The sequence below is a fragment of the Desmodus rotundus genome, chromosome 6 (assembly GCF_022682495.2).
Source record: "Desmodus rotundus isolate HL8 chromosome 6, HLdesRot8A.1, whole genome shotgun sequence".
Lineage (NCBI taxonomy): Eukaryota > Metazoa > Chordata > Mammalia > Chiroptera > Phyllostomidae > Desmodus > Desmodus rotundus.
Window position 1 is genome coordinate 85164934 of NC_071392.1, and position 20490 is coordinate 85185423.

General features: G+C 52.9%; 1 gene segment (V, D, J or C); it reads left to right on the plus strand.

The window, feature by feature from the left end:
• The first annotated feature begins 9812 nt into the window (after positions 1–9812).
• LOC139441019 (T cell receptor beta variable 13-like) lies at positions 9813–17450 on the plus strand. The segment is given in 3 exon segments: positions 9813–9891; positions 9999–10095; positions 17252–17450. Coding segments are annotated over 3 exon segments (375 nt in total).
• Positions 17451–20490: the final 3040 nt, after the last annotated feature.

Consider the following 20490-nt stretch of genomic DNA (forward strand, 5'->3'; position numbering starts at 1 on the left):
GAGCTCACCAGCCTCCAGAGCTCCTGTTCATCTACAACTATAAGGAAATCACTGACAACAACAGCGTCCCAGTACGCTTCATGCCCGAACGCCCAGACACCTCTCAGTTACACCTTCACCTGGATGCCCTGGGGCCAGAAGACTCCGCCCTGTACCTCTGTGCCAGCAGCAAAGACACAGCCCTGCAGAGCCACCCTCTCCCTGAGCAGAAACCTCCAGGGTGCAGCCAGGAAGCTGTGGGGCAACCCAGGCTCAGTAGGGCACTTCCTGAGAGACCCAAGACCTCAGAGCAGGATCCTGCCCGTCGGTTCAGTGGGTTGGCGATGCTCAGTTCCCACACAGACAGCAGCCTGTGGCCCGGCCTGGTCTAGACCAAGACCGTGCCTGGGCAGAACAGCTCAAGCTCAAGTTCTTCAGTATCTTCCTGTCTGCTTGTGACCCCGGGAAGTCTTTCATGAGACATGTTACAGTCTGGCCGCAGCAGACTCCCTCTATCAGGCCCCTTTCCCTGACTTCTCTTTCCATCCAAGTGAGACGTGGTCGCAGCCCTGATCCAGCTCCAGATGTACTAAGACTTTTTCCAAAACCCCTCATTCCCTCTGCACGTGGCTCTGTCAGTTCCCACACCTGAGGACAATAGTTCCCTCTTTCAATTGGGTTGTTTCTTTCCCCTTAACCAGAACTACAAGTCACAGAGTCCAGGCCTGGGGACCATGGCACTGAATTGATGGTGACAGAGGACACTGGGTTCCGCCCATGTGCAGTTCTTCCAGCCTGTCCCTGCTGTCCTGAAACCCCCATCCTCCGAGGGCTCTTTGCGGCTGCAGTATTTCACTCATGGCCTGAGGGCCTGCATGCTCCAAGACCCGGGGCTGATCCCTGGACATCACGGGTCTTCAGGCACTAAGGCTCAGAGTGCAGTCCTTACCTAAGAATAGCCAGAGCCCTGAGCAGGGGGACACCCTCCCTCCCAGACACCATGCCCACCAGCCTCTCTGTTGTGTGGCCCTGGGAGCTGGTGAGTCAGAGCACAAGGACACTTTTGATGTGAGCTTGTCCCTGCCAGATCTTCAGTATTTCCTTCACCTGGACAATGGCTTGCTTCCTTATCTCCAGCTGAGCTTCCATAGCCTTCTTGACCAGGACCCATGGATGATCAGGTCAAACAGGGGCCAAGATCTCTGTGTGAAGACTAAAAACAAAGCTGGTCTTAGAGTATTCTCAGATCTGAATCATGTTGCAACATAGTGGTATCAACAAAACCCACATGAGAACTGAGGCTAACCCGTGAGCCAGTGCTGAATTCATAGTCAGAGGACATGTGCTGGCAGGGCGTGTTGCTGGAGGAGATGCAAACCTGCCGTTAGCAACGCCCTCGAATGCATTCTGAGCAAGCTGGGCGGACCCATCACCCTGGGCTGGGGTGTGTGCCCTGCACTCTCCCACAGTGATGGAGGTGCGGGCCAAGGTTGCCCCGTCCACCACAGGCTGCTCTCGGGGCCGACTCCCGCTCAGGGGTCTTAGTACACAACCTGGTCTGTTTCTGTTTTCCCAAGTCCCTCTGTTTCTTCTTCATTCATTCAGACTGGCCTGGTCTTCCTTGCTTACTAGTGTAGAAGATTACAATATGATATTTCCTACTTGGTCATCAGAGAAAAACAGAGAAATCAGTCACACACATGTGCACTCCCTTACCGGGAAACAGGAATTGTGTTATTACCAATACATGGAGGCTGACCCCCCGCCCCCACAATTATGGATTCTAAAAAGAGAGGGTAGAAGGGAAATAAATTCTTTAGCAGTGTGGGAACAATGAGATTTATTATTATTTAATTTGGGGGTAGCCGATTAGTGGGCATCTTGCAAAGTGGCCTGTCTAAATAATCTGCCTTGAGCCAGCTGTCGGGGTCATCGAAGTTAGAACAACTTCTGTTCATTATTAACCCTCAAAAAATCTTTGGGAGTCCATCTCCAGTCCATCCCCCATCTCCACGAGCACCATATTTTCTGTGACAATACAAATTCCAAAATCACCCAGAACTGAGGTCGTATACATTTCATTTAAGAGTACAGTGCAAACAGCAAATGGTAAAGTCATTCCTAATTTCAACACATCCCAGGCCTCTTGTCCACTTGCATCATGGCCAAGGCAAAATCTTGGTTTCTGCCCAACAAGCCACACAGGGGCGCTGTGGATCTGCTGAGCTCTAGAATTTCCTGGGCCAGAGCAGGGGGTCAGAGCTAGTTGCCTGGGATGGCAAGGGTTAAAGGACAGCCCTGTTTGGTGCTTCTATCCAGTAGGAGGTCAAATAGCATAAGCACTAAGGGCAGGTGCTGTCTCAGCGGGGAGCCAGGAAGTTCAGCTGTGCAGTGGTTAGGGAGGCTCTCTGAGCTGGCAAGGGGAAGTGTAGGGTGCAGAGCTCGGAGGGGGCAGCCTGCAGGCCCTGGGAGCAGACACAGTGGAGGAACAGCTGCCTGAGGGAAAAGCAAAGGAGCTGTGTGGGCAGGCATGCTGCCTGAACCCTGCTCAGCACTGTCATCTCTGCTCAGCCCCGCATGTCAGAGATGAGCCTTTCCAGGACAAAGCAGGGCCTGGATCAGTTGAGCCAGGGAGCTGGCAGGGCACCCAGGGTCAAGGGAACCAGCAGAGACAGTGTCATCAGAGCAGAGACATCACTGCCTAACACCCAATCAGAGAAGGTGCCCGGATTGTCACTTCCACAGGACAAGAGCTCTGAGCAGGGAGGCCCCTGCCCTGTCCTGCCTGGTCCTGCCATGAGCTCCAGGCTCCTCTGCTGTGTGGCGCTTTGTCTGCTGGGACCAGGTATGTCCTTGGCACAGTTGGATGTCTCTGTTCCAACGCTGAGAGAGCCTGAATCCTTTTTCAGTTCCATCAGGGTCCGGGCCCTGTTCTTTCTCCAGCTCCTGTCTCCCTCCATCACAGGCCCAGTGGATTCTGGAGTCACGCAAACTCCTAGACACCTGGTGAAACCCAGAGGACAGACAGTGACACTGACATGTTCCCCAATCTCTGGCCACACAGCTGTCTCTTGGTATCAACAGGCCCATGGTCAAGGCCCCCAGTTCCTCGTTCAGTATTACAGGAGCGAAGAGCAACAAAGAGGAAACATGTCTGATCGATTCTCTGGGAAACAGCTTGGTGACTACAGCTCTGAGCTGACGGCGAGCTCTCTGGAGCTGCAGGACTCAGCCTTGTATCTCTGCGCCAGCAGCTCAGCACAGCCCCAGAGAGTCACCTGGGTTCTGTGCACAAACCTTCCTGGCCCAGCACGAAGCTATCTCACAGCTGACAGACCTGGGAGAACCTGGGGACCACAGGGGAACGCGGGGGGACTTGGCACTGGGAGGACAGCCCTGGGCTTTCTGGGGCAACAGAGGACCAGAGCTCCTGTTCATTTGCTCTATCAACACGCTCACTCCAACCTTACCTTCCTTGCATGGCACTCTGGGGCGCTCGGGCAGAGGGCAGATCGTTGCCAGCCTACTCTTTTTTGGGGCGGAGAGTTCATCGGAGGATCAAAATTGTTGGTTACATGTGTAGTCTGGCAGATAGAAGCCCTGGAATTTGTTTTCCAAATCCAGAGAAAGAAATACAGATTCTGGAGAAAGTCTAGGAAATAAAATATGGCCAAGATGGTTCAAAATAAAGATAGAGGTAAAAGATTATTTTTTAAATTTGTATTTTGTATAGGATCATATTTTCTACCCCCCCCAACCTTCAAAGCCCAGAAAAGAGAGAGCCGTGTTCAGTCATGGACCCTTGGCTTCCTTGCCATCACGGAGGTGTTTCTTCGTGTGTGTGTGTGTGTGTTTCCTTGTGGAGACACCGCACGTGGAAAGAGTTTTTTTCTGTGGGGATTTATGAAAGAGGCCGTGTCACTGAGCAGGGCTCAGGGACTCTGGGTAAGGACAGCATGTGTCGGCCCCACTGGGTCCCACATAACTAGAGCTCACAGGGTGGTGTATGCAAGGTTTGCCATCTCAGAAATGAATAGCTAAAATATTTAATCCATCTTCATTAAAATGCACTCTCTAACGTGTGCTAATAATTACTTTACCTACAAATGGGGAAATATATGGATCTGATTACTATGGGGAGCCATGGAATAGTGCGTTTCCAGACAGGATCCACCTGGGATCCGCAGACTGTTTATTTTTCGGGCCTGTACTATTCTGGCTGTCTCTTCCACTATTGGACATTGATTGCAATGGTGCAGAATCATTTTTTCGTAATTGAAATGTTGGTTCATACAATCTCTGCTTCAAAACGAAGAGTGTATCTGGAGATCAACCTTGTATCGGTCAGGCTGGGAAAACCGTAGAGTCAGCGAGTGGGAGGGTTAGTGGGTAGAGATAAGGGGCGGGGTGGGGGGCTGGTGATTTGCAGGGGTGAGGGCCTGGGCAAATTCTGGCTCTTAATGTAGACAGATGTGAATCCAGGAGATGTGGACCATCACCACTGGGAGGCGCTGTGCATCCACAGGACTGCCAGTGCCACTGGGAAGGGCTGAGGCAGTAGCCCCGGAGAGGCCAGTAAAGGGACCTCCTCCCACGTGTTGGCAGGAGAAGCTGCTGGAGTCACTGAGGGGTCGTGGAATGCATGGAGCTGGCACAGACTCCTCCTGCCCAAGAAGAGGGGACATGCCTGCACCTCAGGAGGCACCAAGGAGGCATCTCCCCGAGACCGCAGGGGACAGCAGTGTGGGCGTTGGGGCAGCAATGGCTGGGCAGCTAGTGTCAGGCAGGGGCAGGCAGGGACAATATTGTGGGAAGGTGGGGACAGTGCTGAAGCTGCAGCCAACCCTGAGTCGTGGGGATGTGCAGGACAGAGAATGATGCATAGAATCTCAACTCTGGGTCAATCTCACACCAAGAGTGGAGAGCGCCAGGGGGCAGCCTCCAAGGATGTCCCATCAGAGCTGTGACAACATCAGAGGAGTGATGTCATAGCAAATGCTCCCTTCAGGTCACAGGGAGTTCAGAACTTTAGACTGCTCCCCCCAGGAGACCCCACCCTCAGCTGGGAGAGGCCTTGAGAAGCTGCCATGGGCCCCAGGCTCCTCTGCCTTGTGGCCCTTTGTCTCCTGGGAGCAGGTAAGCCCCAGACACTGTGTAAGTCTGGATACGCAGTCACCATCCCTGACACACAAGCCTGGGTGATGGCTGCCATGGGAATCTCCCTGTGCTCTGCCCCCGACTTATCTCTGTCTCCTCCCAACAGGCCCAGTGGACTCTGGAGTCACACAGACCCCCAAACACGTGACCAAAGCAAGAAAACAGCAAGTGACGCTAACATGTTCCTATACATCTGGACACCTCTCTGTGTTTTGGTACAAACAGGCCCAGGGCCAGGGCCCCGATTTCCTTGTTGAGTATTACAGTGGGCAAGAGCGAGAAAAAGGCAAATTGCCCGATCGGTTCTCAGTGAAGCAGTTTGGTGACAGCCACCGCTCTGAGCTGACTGCGAGCTCACTGGAGCTGAACGACTCGGCCATCTATCTCTGTGCCAGCAGCCTTGACACAGCCCTGCAGGATCCGCAGCCGCCTGCACAAAAACACTCTGCCCCACTAAGGAAGTGACAGCTGCCAGCCAGACAGGCTCAGAGCTAGGAGTGCAGCCTGCCTTTCCCAGGCACCATTCTGCTGCTTACAGATGGGGGCGGATTTGATGCTCACAGACTTCATGCAGCTTCAGTATCTTTGTCCTGATGATACACATGAGGGGCAGTAATGTTCCTGGGTCTCAATTCCATACCCCGAGGAGCAAGACATCACTCAAGTCTGCTCCTCACACCTGTGGATTTGTCACCCTGCACCTCTCCCAGCACCGTGCCCACATTGGCTTCCCTTGTCCAGGTTTAGATGAACAGGCGTGAGGGGATCACACAGTATCTGGGATTGTCCACCTTTCCCTGACAGTTTCAAGGAACATTTCACTTCAAGGCAACAAGTATTCATGATCCTTCATGACGACAACAAAGGAAGGCACGATTTCTTTTTTTTTTTTTAAGATTTTATTTATTTATTTTTAGAGGGTTGGAGAGGGAGAAACATCATTGTGTGGTTGCCTCTTGTGTGCCCCCTACTGGGGACCTGGCCTGAAATTCTGGCATGTGCCCTAGACTGGGAATCGAACCAGCGGTCAAGAAAGGCACAAATTCCTACACTGTGGCCGTCACCTGGACCTGCACAGCACCCTGAAGGAAGTTACGGGTCCTGCAAAGCATGGGAATGTGGGTCAATTAGTTACAGGTGTTTAAAGACTCATTATATTTATTATAATTAATGTCAGCAATCCTTCACAGGGAGATATTCCCCATGGAATAATGTCTCAGTTTAAAAAGGGCATTTTATACTCTCTCCACCTGGAGGCAGCCACCTCTCCCCACATCCCCCTGTAACCCTAGGGGCCAGCAGGACACCTGCAGAGCTGAGCACCACACAGAGAGCTAGTTCCCAAAGGGTGAGCTCGATGCGCCGGCACTGCCTCACCCCGTCCATACACAGGAGCACATTCTCAGGTGAATCTGAAGGTACTCTGGGTCATTTGCTAGGGGTCACATCTGTCAGGGGATGGATAGGAAACAGAACCAAAGGATCGTCAAGTGGTGAGGAGCCTGCCCCTGAGGTTTGGCCACCAGAACCAGGAGGGTCGCTGGGGGAAGCAGGGACAGTGAGGGGCTGCTGGTTGACCAGCAAAGCAGAAAAGGAGGCTGAGGGATGACTTGGGAGCCAAGAGTCCTAAAGGCACCAGGAAGCCATCAGGCTTTTCCCTCAGATGGGAGAGCACAGGGACAGGTACACACAGCAGACAGGGTGTCATGGAGACCTGCAGATAGGGCGAAGCACCCGAGGTCACACCCTGCGTGCAGAGGGCAGGAACAACAGCAGGACTCCAGTCAGCTCAGTCACAGCACTCTTCTCACTCTGAGCTGTGAGCCTGCACTTCGCTTTCTGATCTGATGCTCTGGGAGGTGGCGTGTCCCCTTATGACAAGTGGGCTCTGGGGCCCAGGCAGTGAGAGTGAGAGTGACACCTCAGAGACTCTCCCTGGGGAGCCCTGTTCCTGTCCAGCCACCCACAGTCCCAGCGGAACCCTGTGTCGGCCCAGCTCCAACCCTGAGTGGCGGCCTCCTGTGCTGCGTGTCCTTGTGTCTCCTCCCTTCAGGTGGGACCTGGGCTGGCCCCTCTGTGGGGAGAGGTCTAAGGCCCAGAACCGAGCCACTCCCTGGTGGCTGCAGCCTCAGTTCCACTATCTTCCCCGCAGGTCTGGGGCGTGCCAGCGTCACTCAGACCCCAACATTCCAGGTCCTGACCACAGGACAGATGGTGACATTGAGGTGTGCCCAGGACTTGAACCATAACACTATGTACTGGTACCGACAGGACCTGGGTCATGGGCTGAGGCTGATCCATTACTCAGTGGGTGTTAGGGTCACTGGCAAAGGAGAGGTTTGGATGGGTACAGTGTCTCTAGATCAAATACAGAGGACTTCCTTCTCACGATGGAGGCAGCTACCCCCTCCCAGTCATCTGTGTACATCTGCGCCAGCAGTGAATCCACAGAGCTGCACGGCCACCTCCTCTCTGCACAGAAAGGCCAGGGGAGGCCCAGCACCCAGATTCAGGGGGCCCTGTGCAGACTCCTACACCTTAGAGCCCCGAGTGGCCCCCGCCTGCAGGGTGACCCCCCAGTGTGCTGTGGCCCACCTCCAGGGCAGTGTCTGCCAAGCCTGGTCTAGATCCATGGCTTCAGTCCCACATGTCTTCACTGTGGCTGTCAGTCTGTCCTCTGCAGCTTCTCCGTTAGCTGGGAAGGTGCATCCTTAGCTCTAGCTTTCTTACCATCAGCCTGAATCTGATGCCTCCAAGGTGGGAAGTCATCAGTCAATCAGATCCACCTAGACTGCACTGTATATCACACAAAGGAGTCTCAGTGGTCAGGGAAGTTGAGTCTTCTCCCATGAAGCAGTTATAAGAACCCTATTTTTAAATGTGTGGTGACTTAGAAGGACAAGAGACTTTATTGTGGGCTGTGCGGACATAATACTACAAGGAAGTAAATGAGCACAGAGAGGACACTCGGTCATGAGCTGCAGAAGGAACAGGAGCTTCCCACTCAGATGTTCCCAGGGCGTCGCTCCATCTGTGCATCTCTGAGCATGTCAGTGTGTCCAGGGCAAAGCCAAGTCAAGCCCAACGCCCGCCCTCACCTGACAAATGGGTAAGATTGAGCATGTGTGACTTGGAGAATGGAGGGGATGGTGACAGGACAGCATGCTCCCAGGAGATCCTGAATTGCAGAGAAGACAATGAAATGACCCTTCTGTGTTTTGTATGGATGACACTGTTGACATGTCCTAGTGAAAATGCCAGCTGATCAGTGACAGGTAATAACATGCCATGTGAGAACCCTGCAACCAGATAGCGGGGGACCTCAAAGTGACAGCGGTGCATGGATTTTGTTCAAAAAGGAGCTTATAAATGTTTAAACCAGTCAATCAAGTGTGATCTCATGTATATCACGTGTCCCTGAGGTCCAGAGACTAACAGACACAGTGATGTCACTATGGGGGCTGCCTTGTGGGGACAAGGGACGTCCCTCCTCCTCTGCTCCTGCTCACAAGACCTGGCCTGGGGAACCTCCCATTCCTGTCCTGACCCTGCCATGGGCACCCGGCTCCTCTGCTGGGCAACCCTCTGTCTCCTGGGGGCCGGTGAGTCCTCAGAAAACCAAGTAGCTTCAGTGTGTGTGTGTGTTTGATGATTACAATTGTTTTCCTCATTCTGTTGTCAACTTCTGTGTCCCCAGGTCACACAGAGGCTGGAGTCTCCCAGTCCCCCAGGCACAAGGTCACCAAGAGGGGACAGAATGTGACATTTCGGTGTGATCCTATTTCTGGCCACTTTGGCCTATACTGGTACCAACAGATGCTAGGGCAAGGCCCAACGTTTTTGTTGTACTTTCAAAACAACGACCCTGTGGACACGTCCGGGATGCCTAACAATCGGTTCTCTGTTGAGAGATCTAAGAGCTCCTCCTCCACTCTGAGCATCCAGGCTGCAGAGCCGGGGGACTCAGCTATGTACCTCTGTGCCAGCAGTGCAACCACAGTGTGGCACCATCACCTCCTCCAGGCTCACAAACCCTCCTGTGGTCCCCTCTGCTCATGGTTCCCAGGCTCCCTGGCAAGGAGGTGTAAACAGCGCTGCTGCCCAAGTGGCCACTTGAGGGCGCTGTGGATCGAAGGAGTGAGATGCAGAAGGGGCCCTGAGTCAGAGGGTGGGTGAAGGAGGAGAGTCTTGGCTTGGTCCCTGCATTAGGGAAATTATCTGATGAATCTGAGGTTTGCTGATCCTATCTTTTCACATTAGTGGATATGCAGGTGTCTGTCACAGCAGGGAGCCATGAACTTGGTCTTGCATGGAGTTATGGCCTCTCTTGGAGCCTATGTTTGGTGCAGAGTGTGATGGGGCTTCACTGAGGTAGCCTGGGAAACCCAAGCCAGGTATAGACAGAGGATCACCTGCTCTGAAGCCATGGGGCTGGTCACAAGCCCTGGACCCTGGGGGACCCAGCTCCGCACAGCCAGCTGCACCTGCTCATAGGAAGATGGTCAGAATGGGGGAACACTGTGCCCAAAGATCGTGTTTGGGGTGTGCAGGGTGTGTGGGAACTACACACACAGTGATATGAGACAGTGATGTCCCAGGCAAGCCCTGCAAACAGAGCAATGGGAGGGGCAACACCTCTACTGTCTCACCCCAAAGACAAGAGCCCTGAGAGGGACATGGCCAGTTTTGTGCTGCCTGAATCCTCCAGGGGCTCCCGGATCCTCTGCTGCATGACCCTGTGTCTCCTGGGGCCAGGTGAGTCTCAGCTCAGGTGGGATCTCTCCAATCCCGTGTTCTTGACTGTTGTGGGAGTGTCCACCTGCCTCCTGGGCTGGTCCAAGCTCTGTCTCCTTCCTCCACAGGGTCAGTGGCTGCTGGAGTCACCCAGTCCCCAAGACACCTCATCAAAGGCCATGGTGGGGAGGCCGTTCTGAAATGCCACCCCATCTCCAGGCACGAGTGTGTACTGGTATCAGCAGGCTCAGGGGAAGGCCCCCCAGTTCCTCATTCAGTATTAGGAACAGCAGGAGTACAGGAAAGGAGACACCTCTGATCGCTTCAAAGGCAAAGTGTTCAGTGACTACAGCTCTGAGCTGGCCTTGTGCACCTTGCCGCTGGAAGACTTGGCTGTGACTTCTGTGCCTGCCACTTAGACACAGCCCTGCAGAGCCCATGGCTTTCTGTACCCAAAACCTCCTATTCCACGTGAGGATGTTGTAAGTATAGGGAATGGCCTTGGCTGAGTTCCACAGATGCTTCTAGCTGTTTTCTACCACTCTCCCTGCCCTGCTGAGCTCAGCCAGAGCTTTCCTGAATGTTCTCCCAGCTCTGCCAGCCCCGTGCAATTCCCAGCACAGGCAGGAAGCCCTCCTCTGGGACAGAATTGAGGTCACACTGTGTGCTGTGGTGCCCGGTCCTGATGGACACCGTGTGTCCAGTTTACAGAGGGGCAAGTGCTCAGGGCACCATTTCACAGACAGGGAGCTGCAGGTCCTGGACGTTCCAAATGTGCCATGCACGCCCTCCTGCCTCCCCACGCCTCTGAAGTCAACAAGCCACTGGGTTCCAGGGTTCTGCCCGGGCCTTGGTCCATGGGATAGAACAGAGCACAGTCTCTCCCATTTCAAGAGCATCTGAGTTGGGATGGGAGGTCACACCTCATGTTTGGGGACATGGCTGATTGCCTGCTGTTAGGACATAGAGCTTCAAGCCAGAGGACGTTTGTCTGTCCCTCATAGTTCCAAACAGAGCGAGGCCATGATATCCCCCTAAGGGAAGAGCCAATTGATTTGGGGGATTCCCAGTCTATCTGGAGATTCTAGGAGGGAAACAGAAGCTCTCTAGGAGTGTCTAGGAGCATTCTGGGAGCTCATGCTGGGAATGCTTGTTTCTAAACCACTGCAAGGTGTTGGGGAGGATGAGAGGTCTCAGCCTGTCCTCAGCCCCACCAATTCTGGTCAGAAAATCTGAAATTGCTACATCTGCCCAGGTGAGGAGCTGCAGACAACAGTTGAGCGTCAGAGCCGTTGAAGGAAAGGTGGACCCATATACAGTGTGCGGGGAGAAATATTGGAGAACACAGATGACTTTAACTCTACTCGTTTTGCGCATTTAATTCAATTACATTATTTATTACCATTTTTCCAGCATTTTATTGTTTATGCTCTTATCCTTCTTAGTTTTGCCCCCTTTGTCCCCCTTCACCTAGCCGGCTGCCCACTACCGTAGTCAATCCCCACCTATTTGTCCTCATTATTGCTCATTTTCTGTGAGGGAGGCTTGTGACCCGCATTACAGGTGAGAACACTGATTGTTAGAGAGGTTAGAGAATTTGCTAACGGAGGCACAGGCACCACAAATCTAAGCTGGGACTCCAGCACAGGCCGTGCTGACTCCCACCCTTGCTTTAAGTCACTCCACTCTTCGGCATGTTGCTAGGGGAGGCGTCTTCAAAATGGGGACATTGGCCCCAGGGTTCCTTTCGGACATGCTGGCTCTGACACGAATCACTGGCATAACAGCTTCCACCTGTGCAGTGACAGGCTGAAGAGGGAAGAGATCCAGCTTTGGCGACTTGGCTTTTCATAGTCCGCCCGGCCTTGGGCTGGTGACTAAGACGTTTGTCTGAGTTTTTGCATTTATAAACTGGGGCCGATATGCGTGTCTGGCATAGATTTCACACAAGCAAATAAAACAAATTGCTTAATAAAAAAATATGGGCTCAAGTGTTCTTAGGTGCCTGTAAACTCTGAGACCATTTACCAGCCCAGCACAATCACTACTGGGTGCAGAGCCGGGGTAAATGCGGGCATGGGTGAGTTTTCCCTGCCTCACCTACGTTCCCCACACACAGTCCTCTGAAATGCAAGTAATGACCTCCGATAATCTATTAGGTGAGTGAACTATTGTACAGAGAGTTGTTTCTGAAGGGGAATTGAATACGGGACCCACAACAGTACCTCCTGTTTGATGTCAAGTCTAACATACAAGAAGGTGTGATGCTTCCAGAAGGTTGTGGCTGCAGAGCGACTGGTGATCACACAACAGAGCAGAGAGGAGAAGGGAGTTTCATCGAGAGAGAGGCCATCGTTTTGGGGCCTCCCATGCCTCCATCATATCCTGGCCCCGCTCTGCTTTCAGCCTGAGCTGTGGTGGACAATTCCCTGCAAAGCTGTGTCCATTTACCTGGTACCGAGTGCACCCCAGTCACGGTCCAGTGGGAGTCCCTCTGTTGTCCGCGCTGGTCTCCTCTCTGTCCTGGGAGCCCACGAGGCCTTCCAGGGCAGCCAGAGCTGCAGAAGTGCTAACGCTCCCGGGGATTCGGGCAGAGCAGGGGACAAATGCTCCAGCCTCTGTGCTCAGGCGGAGAGATTGCAAGGTGTTGTGAGTGCTTCTTAGCAGGTTCTAACAAAACCCATCTCCCGATGTCCCAGCACAGTGGCAACACCGCACCTCATCCTGGTCTCTCCTCCCCGTTTCTTCCTCCCTGCTCTCTGACTCCTGCTTCCTGGGGTCATTTCCCAAATGCACTGCTTGCTCCTAAGTCCTTCTCTCAGGCTGTGCCCCTGGGCGCAGCCTACACTGTGACAGGGATGGAGTGAAGTGACGGTCAGAAAACCCTTCTCCCTGGAAGAGACCGCCATTTTTATTTCATTCATTCTGCCATCCATTCATTCAACAAGTCTTATAAAAACACAAAGTCTTACAATAACACCTATGAGTGAATCTCTTCCCGGTTCCTTTGGCTTTATTTTGAATTCCCAGCAGACTCACATGGGTCTCTGCTCCCTTCACTCTCTGAACCAATTTGTCACTGACTAGACTGGGTTATGTTTACAGAAGACACGTCTGCCTGGACTCACGTAACCATTCGTTCCCTTCATCATTCCTTCAACGAGCCCTGGAATCCAGGGACAGAGCAGTCAGGGCTTTGTGGGGATGAAAGCTGATAAAATGGTAGGGTGCTCTTTGAAAAAGAGCACAGAGAACCGTGGGAGAAATGTTGGAAAGGTCTTGTGAAAATCAGGAAGCCTGAAATTCTCCTTCATTCCTGTGTGGTCAGTCTGCCAGCTTCACGTTCCGTGTGCAGGTGCTGCCGCGGGGCTGGGAGCCGCCGCAGCAAGCAAACACACGTGCCGAACAGCTCTGAGATGAGGTGCACGTTTTCCGAAACATCAAATAGGTGACTCCAGTTAATCAACTTAAACATAAATCACAGAAGAAATATTCCTGGTGAGTGCTTATATCATTAAAGAACGTAGGGAGTTGTTGAGAATAATAACATCTGGGTGGGTCACAGATCTGGGTGGGACAGTCCTCAGGTCTCTGGGATTCGATGTCCTGTACTCCAAAGAATGTGAGTCCTCGCTGAAAACTCCTGTGCTTTGCACTGGTCCAAGCTGAGGAAGTCAGCTCCTTTGTCGGTCTCCTGGGAACAAATATGTCCTGGATATTTGGGTGGCAAATGTGGATGGCAAGGCCATCCTGGGATTGCCAGGCCCAAGCTGGAAGTCTTTCCACGTGATGATACCTCAACCTCTTTTTTGCCTCTGATTTCTGACTCCATGTCCCTTCTCACTGCTGGGTGACTGTAGGTACCCATCGAGATGACATCAAGAGACGCAGTCATAGACACAGGGTCCCCTCACACTGAGGCATAACCGGTATAAGAAGTAGCAGCACGTGGACCTCTGGCTGAATATCTCATCCACGTCACTGACAAGGTCCTCTCTTTTTCCCAGAAAGCACAGTCAGGGGGCTGTAGGTGTCCAGTCTCCTGGGGCCACAGCTGAAACCAAGGGAGACTCTTACCTGTGAGCACACAGAGACCTGAGCACGCGTGGCAGGGCTCCCACCAGTGGGTGAGTCGTGAGACAAAGTGAAACAAGTCTCAGATACCAATGACCCTGACCCTGAAGCTTTGAACTCTCTGGGTATCAGTTAGTTTCTTTAAGGGAGAGGATCGCTGTGGGCTGGCATTGAAATTATCCAGAGTTTAACAAAAAGAAAAACTAGTAGAACGCATTTGAAGTGACTTTTGATCAGAGAAGTCACCAATGTATGAGGATTGCTATGAGAACATTTCCTAGTCTCCAGTAATATTATGAAAAATTGCACAGTGCACAGATAAGAAATTGCATTGTTATGCATAGAAGAACGAATGTCCTTACCAAAAGTCAGGGGGAAAGCATAGGTACTGCTAAGATTTCTTTAAAAAAGTGGCTTTCACATTTTTCCCATGTTGCACTGTTCCACTTTCTCTATGTCACCGATTTGTTCCTGAGGGGGGGAGGGGTGCGGCAGCTTGGCTCTGCAGCTCAAGCATTTGTGAAGGACAGTGATGTCACTGAGTCCCTGAGAGGCCAGCTTGTGTTTCCCCAAACAGAACTGGAAGACGTGACACTCTGCACTGGACCTGCAATGGTCACCAGGCTCTTCTTCGGTGTGGCTCTTTGTCTCCTGTGGGCAGGTGCGTGCAGGTGGGCTTCCTGCCCTGGAATTCCCAGCACTTCAGGCCAAGTCTTGGTCGTAGGATGAGAATATCAGGCTCTGTCACTCTCTCTACAGGACACTTGGATGCAGGAATCACCCAGAGCCCAAGGTACAAGGTCACAGGGACAGGAAAACAAGGTGATGCTGAGGTGTCACCAGACTGATAACCACAATGCTATGTCCTGGCATCGACAGAACCTGGGCTACGGGCTGAGGCGATGTATCACTCATGGGTGTTGGGATCACCAGCAAAGGAGAGAATGCTGATGGGTGCAGTGCATCTAGATTGAATGCAGCGGACTTCCCCCTCACGCTGGGGTCGGCCACCCCCTCCCAGACGTCTGTGTACTTCTGGGCCAGCAGTGAAGTGGTCATCCACAGCGCTGCACGGCCGCCTTCTCTCTGCACAAAAAGGATGGTTGGGGCCCTCACTCTGGATTCATGTGACCCCTGAGCAAATTCCTATACCTTGGAGCCCCATGGTGCCCTGCCTGCAGGGTGAAACTCACTGTGTGATGAGGTCCCCCTCTAGGTTAGTGACTACCAGACCCGGTCTATCCAGGGCCTCAGAGAGACACGTCTGCACTGATGCCATCTGTCAGTCTGTCCTGGGCAGGTGCTCTGTTAGCTGGGAAGGTGGTTGCTATTTCTAGCTTTTCTTGTCATCAGCCTGAGTGGGATGTCTCCAGGGCAGGAAGTCATGATAAGCCTATCCACATAGGTCCCCTTGTGTGTCATGCAGGTGTGTTAAAGGTTCAGGACACTGAGTCTTCCTGAAGACAGAAGCTATAGGAAAACTATTTTCCTGCATGGTGACTGAGAAGGTCACGAGGCTTCGCTATGGGCAGGGGACACGCATAATACTATGTGGGGGTTAACGAGCAGAGAGAGGGCACAGGTTCCTCTCATGTGGACTGCGCTTTGTGGGCTCAGCTCCAGCGTCCGCTGTTCCCCAGTAGGCATCTTCTCTCCATAGCTGCTGACAAACCGTACGTCTTATATTTTACTTGTATTTCAATTTTATTTTTATTCACACACATTTGACTCCATCTAGGAGGTAACATCATTATCTTCCCAGTCTTTTGCTGAGCTCTTGAAGATAACGTGAAATGCCTGTTTGCTTTTTTGCAGTATGTTTAATTTTAGCAATGGAGATAAAAGAAACTCTTTACACTTGAACTTGTGTGTTTTCCTTCTTGCTTTGGACTAGATATTATTTCCTTCCATTCCCTTCTCTCCCTCTGCCTTTCAGAAGATGACCTTAAGGAAGAAGTTCCCACTCTACAGCTGCATATCCTGGGATAGTGGTTAAGGAGAATAGGGGTGGGATACTAAGCACGGTATCTGAAAGAAATAGGGTCACATGGGAATTAATGTTGAGATTAGGGTTAAGGATGTTGAGATACTCTGTAAAGGATAGTGCTTCTGGAATCTTCTGCCTGTAGATCAGGCAGACATTCCCAGCATCCCTTGGGCTCTGGCAGAAGACCCAATAATGAAATGTCAGTTACTGGCCAGCAGATGGCACTGTGAAGCCATTGAGCTGGAAGGGGCTCTGGGGAGAGTCTGGGAGAGCAGGAAAGGGTTAAGAAGACTTAGGCAGGGATCCAACAGTGGGCAGATGTTGAGGCAGGTTTCAGTTGTGGCCAGTGTACCTACAATTATGGAATGGGTGGGAGGTCCCGCTAAACGTTAAAAGACCCACACTGAAGATTTGGGCAAGGCAGCCATGCTGGCAGGGACAGGTGTAGATGGGGAATTAACTGTCCCCGAAGACTGTGGGAAACGAGGGGTGTCCCAGGAGAGGACAGTGAATGCTCCTCTGGCACACATGGCTGCAGGGGGAAGCAGCTGGGGTCACTGAGGTGTCCTGGGACACGTGGAGGTGGCACAGGGTCCTCCTGCCCAGGAGGAAGGGACATGCCTGCACCTCAGGAGGCACCAAGGAGGCATCTCCCTGAGACCAGAGGGGAAGGAGGGATGTAGGGTCAGCAGCAAGGGCTGGTAATTAATTCATTCAGGGGCAGGCGGGGACAATATTGTGGGGATATGGGGACAGGCAACCCTTAGCCATGGGGCTGTGCAAGACACGGAATGATGCATAGAATCTTGAACCTGGGTCCCACCAAGTGTATATAGCAGCAGGGGGCAGCTCCCAAGGAGAGTCCCTTCAGAGCAGCAACATCAGAGAAGTGACATCATAGCAAATGCTCCTATCAGGGCACGGGGAGTTCAGAACTTTAGACTGCTCACCTCTCAGCTGGGAGAGGTCTTGCGAAGCTGCCATGGGCCCCAGGCTCCTCTGCTGTGTGGCCCTTTGTCTCCTGGGAGCAGGTAAGCCCCGAATACTGTGTGTAAGTCTGGACACAGAGTCACCATCCCTGACACACAAGCCTGGGTGATGGCTGCTGTGGGAAGCTCCCTGTGCTCTGCCCCCGACTTCTCTCTGTCTCCTCCCAACAGGCCCAGTGGACTCTGGAGTCACACAGACCCCCAAACACGTGACCAAAGCAAGAAAACAGCAAGTGACGCTGACATGTTCCTATATCTCTGGACACCTCTCTGTGTTTTGGTACAAACAGGCCCAGGGTGCGGGTCCTGATTTCCTTGTTTCGTATTCCAGTGGGCGAGAGCTAGGGAAAGGGAACCTGCCCGATCGGTTCTCAGTGAAGCAGTTTGGTGACCGCCACCTCTCTGAGCTGACTGCGAGCTCACTGGAGCTGAACGACTCGGCCATCTATCTCTGTGCCAGCAGCCTTGACACAGCCCTGCAGGACCCGCAGCCGCCTGCACAAAAACACTCTGCCCCACTAAGGAAGTGACAGCTGCCAGCCAGACAGGCTCAGAGCTAGGAGCGCAGCCCACCTTTCCCAGGCACCCTTCTGCTGCTTACAGATGGGGTGGGATTTGATGCTCACAGACTCCATGCAGCTTCAGTATCATTGTCCTGATGATACACATGATGGGCAGTAATGTTCCTGGGTCTCAGTTCCATACCCCGAGGAGCAAGACATCACTCAAGTCTGCTCCTCACACCTGTGGATCTGTCACCCTGCACCTCTCCCAGCACCGTGCCCACATTGGCTTCCCTTGTCCAGGTTTAGATGAACCGGCGTCGGGAGTCACACAGTATCTGGGATTGTCCACCTTTCCCTGACAGCTTCAAGGAACATTTCACTTCAAGGCAACAAATATTCATGATCCTTCATGACGACAACAAAGAAAGGCACAGTATCCTGCACTGTGGCTGTCACCTGGAGCTGTCCAGAGCCCTGAAGCAAGTTCAGGGTCCTGCAAAGCATGGGACTGTGAGTAGATTAGGTAGAAGTGTTTAAAGACCCATTACGTTTCTTATTAACTTCAGCAATCCTTCTCAAGGAGATATTCCCCATGGAACAATGTCTCAGTTTCATATAGCAGTTTTCTCTCTCATGATGGAGGCAAGCACCTGTCCCCACGTCTGTCACACAGCTGGAACACTAGGGGACAGCACGCCACCTAGAGAGCTGAGCACCACACAGGTACAGGTGCTCAGGTAGGTGCTCTGATGGGCTGCATGTGCTGGCGGCCGCCTCACCATGAACACGGGAAGCACATTGTCAGGTGACTCTGAAGGTGCTCTGGGGCATTTGGCAGGAGTCTCGTCTTTTGAGGAATGGACAGAAAACAGAACCAACATCCTGCCCCTGAGCTGACCAGCCTGCCCCTGACGCTTGGCCACCAGAACCAGGAGGGTCACTGTGGGAGGAGGGACAGTGAGGGGCTGCTGGTTGACCAGCAAAGCAGAAAAGGAGGCTGAGGGATGACTTGGGACCCAAGAGTCCTAAAGGCACCAGGAAGCCATCAGGCTTTTCCCTCAGATGGGAGAGCACAGGGACAGGTACACACAGCAGACAGGGCATCATGGAGACCTGCAGACAGGGTGAAGCACCCGAGGTCACACCCTGTGCGCACAGAGGGCAGGAATGATGGCAGGACTCCAGTCAGCTCAGTCACAGCACTCCTCTCACTCTGATCTGTGTGCCCGCACTTTGCTTTCTGATGTGATGCTCTGGGAGGTGGTGTGTTCCCTTGTGACAAGTGGGTTCTGGGGCCCAGGCAGTGAGAGTGTCACCTCATAGACTCCCTGGGGAGCCCTGTTCCTGTCCAGCCACCCACAGACCAGCAGGACCCTGCATTGTCCTGGCTCCTGCCCTGAGAGGTGGCCTCCTCTGCTGCGTGTCCTTGTGTCTCCTCCCTGTAGGTGGACCTGGGCTGGCCCCTCTGTGGGGAGAGGTCCAAGGCCCAGCACCGAGCCGCTCCCTGGTGGATGCAGCATGTGTTCCACTGTCTTCCCCGCAGGTCTGGGGTGTGCCAGCGTCACTTAGACCCCGACATTCCAGATCTTGACCACAGACAGTGGTGACATTGAGGTGTGCCCAGGATGCGAAATACAATGCTATGTACTGGTACAGAAAGGACCTGGGTCATCAGTTGAGGCTGATCCATTGCTCAGTGGGTGTTGAGGTCACCGAGAAAGGAGAGGTCCATGATGGGTACAGTGTCTCTAGATCTAATACACAGGTCTTCCCCCTCATGGTGGAGTCGGCCACCCTTCCCAGACATCTGTGTACTTCTGCACCAGCAGTGAATCCATAGAGCTGCACAGCCACCTCCTCTCTGCACAGAAAGGCCAGGTGAGGCCCAGCACCCGGACTCGGAGGGCCCTGTGCAGACTCCTACACCTTGGAGCCCCCAGTGGCCTCTGCCTGCAGGGTGACCCTCTGTTATGCTGGGGTTGCCCTCTAGGGCAGTGTCTGCCTGGCTGGGACCAAACCCTGGGCCTGGGACACACAGGTGTCCACCTATGCTGGCTGTCAGTCTGTCCTCTGCAGCTGCTCCAGTAGCTGGGATGGTACTTCCCCAGGTCTGGCTTTTCTCATCACCAGGCTGAGTCAGGGCCTGTCAAGTGGGCTGTCATCAGTAACCAGACACACCCCTGCCCACATTTGGATCACACACAGATGTCCTATAGGTCAATGACGTTGGGTCTTGTTCTGGAAAGAAGCTACGGGAAACTTTTTTAATGCACGGGGACTTGGAAGGACAAAGGGCTTTCCTTGGGCTGTGCAGACATAATAGTACATGGAAGTAAATGAGCACAGAGAGGACATTCGGTCATGAGCCACAGAAGGAACAGGAGCTTTCTACTGAGATGTTCCCAGGGCATCGCTCCATCTGTGTGTCTCTGAGTATGCCACTGCATCCAGGGCAATGCCGAGTCAAGCCTGACACCAGCCCTCACCTTACAAAGGGACAAGGTTGGGCATGTGTGATGGGAGACTGGAGGGGAAGCTGACAGAACAGGGTGCTCCCAGAAGATCCCGAATAGCAGAGAAGACAATGATTCTCCCTTCAGTGTGGTGTATGGATGATGCTACGGAAATGTCCTTGTGAAAATGCCAACCGACCAGGGTGACAGGTGAATGAGACTCAATGTCAGACCTCTGCATCCAGACAGCGTGGATCCAAAGTGACAGCTGTTCATGGATTTTGTTGTAAAAGGAGCTTATAACTATTTATACTAGTCACCCAAGTGTGCTCTCATGTATGTCACGTGTCCTTGAGCTGGAGGGGACTGACAGAGACAGTGATGTCACTATGGGAACGGCCCTGAGGTGACAACACATGTCCCATCCTCCACTGCTGCCGCTCACAAGACCTTGCCTGGTGAACCTCCCAATCCTGTCCTGACCCTGCCATGGGGACCCGGCTCCTCTGCTGGGTGACCCTCTGTCTCCTGGGGGCCGGTGAGTCCTCAGAAAACAAAGTAGCTTCAGTGTGTGTGTGTTTGACGATTATAATTGTTTTCCTCATTATGTT